Below are 3,024 nucleotides of genomic sequence, written 5' to 3' on the forward strand. Positions count from 1 at the left end.
ACAGCAGAGATGAAAGTATTTGTAGTTTTTCTTACTTGTTCTCTGAGCATTCATTTCCTAGTGGTAAAGGTAAATGCAGCAATGTAAATGTTAGAATGCTAATGTGTAATGCTGAACCATAGGACAAATGAATGATTAATAAGCATAAATTGTTTTAAACTTTCTAAGGTGTTATAAAGTTCATGGTTATGTGTTAAGTCATTGTTTTATTGCAGGATTATCACTATCTGGTTTATGGCCAGCACACCTGAACTGAATTCATGGCCAATGCAAATGTGACTGAGTTGATTATCACTGGCCTTTTCCAGGACCCAGAGGTGCAGAAGGTGTGCTTCGTGCTGTTTCTCCCTGTGTACCTGGCCACAGTGCTGGGCAACGGTCTCATTGTTGTGACAGTCAGCATCAGTAAGAGCCTGCATTCCCCCATGTACTTCTTCCTCAGCTCCCTGTCCCTGGTGGAGATCTGTTACTCCTCTACTGTTGTTCCCAAGTTCCTCACTGACTTACTTTCCAAGATTAAAACCATCTCTCTGAGGGGCTGCCTGGTGCAGATTTTCTTCTTCCATATTTTCGGGGTTGCTGAGATTCTTTTGCTTGTGGTGATGGCCTATGACCGCTACGTGGCCATCTGCAAGCCTCTTCATTATATGACCATCATGAGTCGTCCACTGTGTCACATGCTGGTGGCTGGCTCCTGGCTGGGGGGCATTATTCACTCCATAATCCAGATTGTCATCACCATCCCTTTGCCCTTCTGCGGTCCCAGTGTGATTGACCACTACTTCTGTGACCTGCAGCCATTATTCAAGCTGGCCTGCAAGGACACCTTTGTGGAGGGGGTTATTGTGCTGGCCAACAGTGGCTTAATCTCTGTCTTCTCACTGCTCATCTTGGTGACCTCCTACGTCATCATCCTGGTGAACTTGAGGAAGCGCTCTGCAGAGGGCAGGCGCAAGGCCCTCTCCACCTGCGCCTCGCACATCGCTGTGGTCATCTTGTTTTTTGGACCTGCCATCTTCCTCTATATGAGACCCTCCTCTACCTTCACTGTGGACAAGCTCGTGGCTGTGTTCTACACAGTCATCACCCCCATGCTGAACCCCATTATCTACACTCTCAGAAATACAGAGGTGAAAAATGCCATGAGAAAGTTGTGGGGCAAAAAGAACTCAGAGATGGAATGAAAGGAGACCTAACGAATGGGAAGTGGACTTTTGAAATATTTTTTGTTGATGTGAGATTTGCTTTCTTGTGACTCAAGTATGGGAATAATATGTAAACAAAATTTTTCTATTACTATATGTATCCTTAGTAACCCAAGACACCCTGGTATCTTGATTTTCTGTCTTTGGGGTAAAACTCAGGTATTTCCACGGACATGATGAATTTCATTGGCCCCATGGTTTTCTACAGTGTTGTGGGTTTGGATAATTGAAAATCAAACAAATGCAAGTGCAAAGACCATATAGAAAACATGCTTGTAGCTTTCATTGACATAAGATAGGTTTTCATAATTATGGTATAAAGGATATTTCAATAAATGTATACAATGTGCAATATCAGTGTATAGTTGTAGGCCTATCATCATCTCACATATCATTTATTTTTGTTGGGAAAACAAAAAATTCTATACTATGTACTTTGAAATATTTATTGCAGTCACTCAATATTATCCAGCTATGCTATAAAACATTTGAGTAGCCATTCTTTCTATCCAATGACAGGCGCAAGATACAAAGGTCAATATCTTTAGAGATGTTTTATGGGTTGAAATGACTTATCCCCTGTTTATTTAAGTTTTTTTTCAAGATAATAACCTATACTACATTAAAAAGGAAACCACCTGTAGATGTTTGGTAATGAGGTTTTATCAATCTGACTTTCTTTTCCTATGTGGATAAGTGTGATTTTAAGAATTACACCCAGGAGGGCTGGAGAGATGGATTAGTGGTTAAGTGCTTGCCTGTGAAGCTTAAGGACCCCGGTTGAAGGCTCGATTCTCCAGGACCCACATTAGCCAGATGAACAAGGTGGTGCATGCGTCTGGAGTTCATTTGCAGTGGCTGGAAGCCCTGGTGTGCTCATTCTCATTCTCTCTCTCTCTCTCTGCCTCCTTCTGTCTCTGTCATTCTCAAATAAATAAATTAAAATGAACAAAAAGAAATTAAAAAAAATTACACCCAGGAGTTTTTCTTTTCTTGTAGTTGGCTGTTGGAATCTTGTAGTATAGACTATTTGATCCTGGTTACTAGAAAAGTCCCTAGAACTATTTTAGTTCTTATGTTATATTGGTACAAAAGATAGTCTTTAGGCCCTCTCACAATGTCCAATGTTCATAAACTAAAGTAATATTAAAATGATGAACACTCTCCAAACAGGGTGTAGTATACAGCTTCAGGTTCTTGAGATGAACTTCCAGACCAGGCACAGTTATGGAGGAAGGGGTTTATTGAAGCTTACAGATTCAGGGGAAGTTCTGCAATGGCAGAAGAAGCTGGCCTGCTTTCACAGGACCAGACACAAAGAGAGAAGCACAAGCCAAAAACCAAAAGCCACACAGCACAGCACACTTCAGGAACTCCTGTTAGGCACACTTCTCATATCTTTAGATTGAAATCTGAAACCCACCCCTACACCTTAAGATCATCCCAGTGACATCACCTGTAGCTGGGTGGCTGCAGATGCAAACTACAAACTAATAAAACACTAAATATATTGGGGGCCATCTATTTAAACTACCATATTCCACCCCTGGCCCCCAATAGATTCATAACCATTACATATTGTAAATTGTACTCGATCCAATTTCAAAGGTAAGCACGGTTTTGAGCAATTTAAGAAAGTGAATCCTATAAAATCAAGCAAGTTAAATGCTACCAACATATAAAGGCAGAGTAAACATTTTCAACTGGTATACTGCACAGCAAGGAGAGACTAAAACAATACAAACTCAACCACCATCAAGCAATCATGAAACTTTGCAGTGTAAGTTCAATATAGTCAGAGGCTGACAGTCTCCAGTTT

General features: G+C 40.9%; 1 protein-coding gene across 1 annotated transcript; it reads left to right on the forward strand.

Moving 5' to 3' along the window:
• The first annotated feature begins 260 nt into the window (after positions 1-260).
• Positions 261-1,184, forward strand: LOC123463645 (olfactory receptor 142-like). The gene has a single exon (XM_045159880.1). It carries the CDS (start codon positions 261-263, stop codon positions 1,182-1,184), a length of 924 nt encoding a protein of 307 aa, XP_045015815.1.
• Positions 1,185-3,024: the final 1,840 nt, after the last annotated feature.

The sequence above is a fragment of the Jaculus jaculus genome, chromosome 1 (assembly GCF_020740685.1).
Source record: "Jaculus jaculus isolate mJacJac1 chromosome 1, mJacJac1.mat.Y.cur, whole genome shotgun sequence".
NCBI classification, from domain to species: domain Eukaryota; kingdom Metazoa; phylum Chordata; class Mammalia; order Rodentia; family Dipodidae; genus Jaculus; species Jaculus jaculus.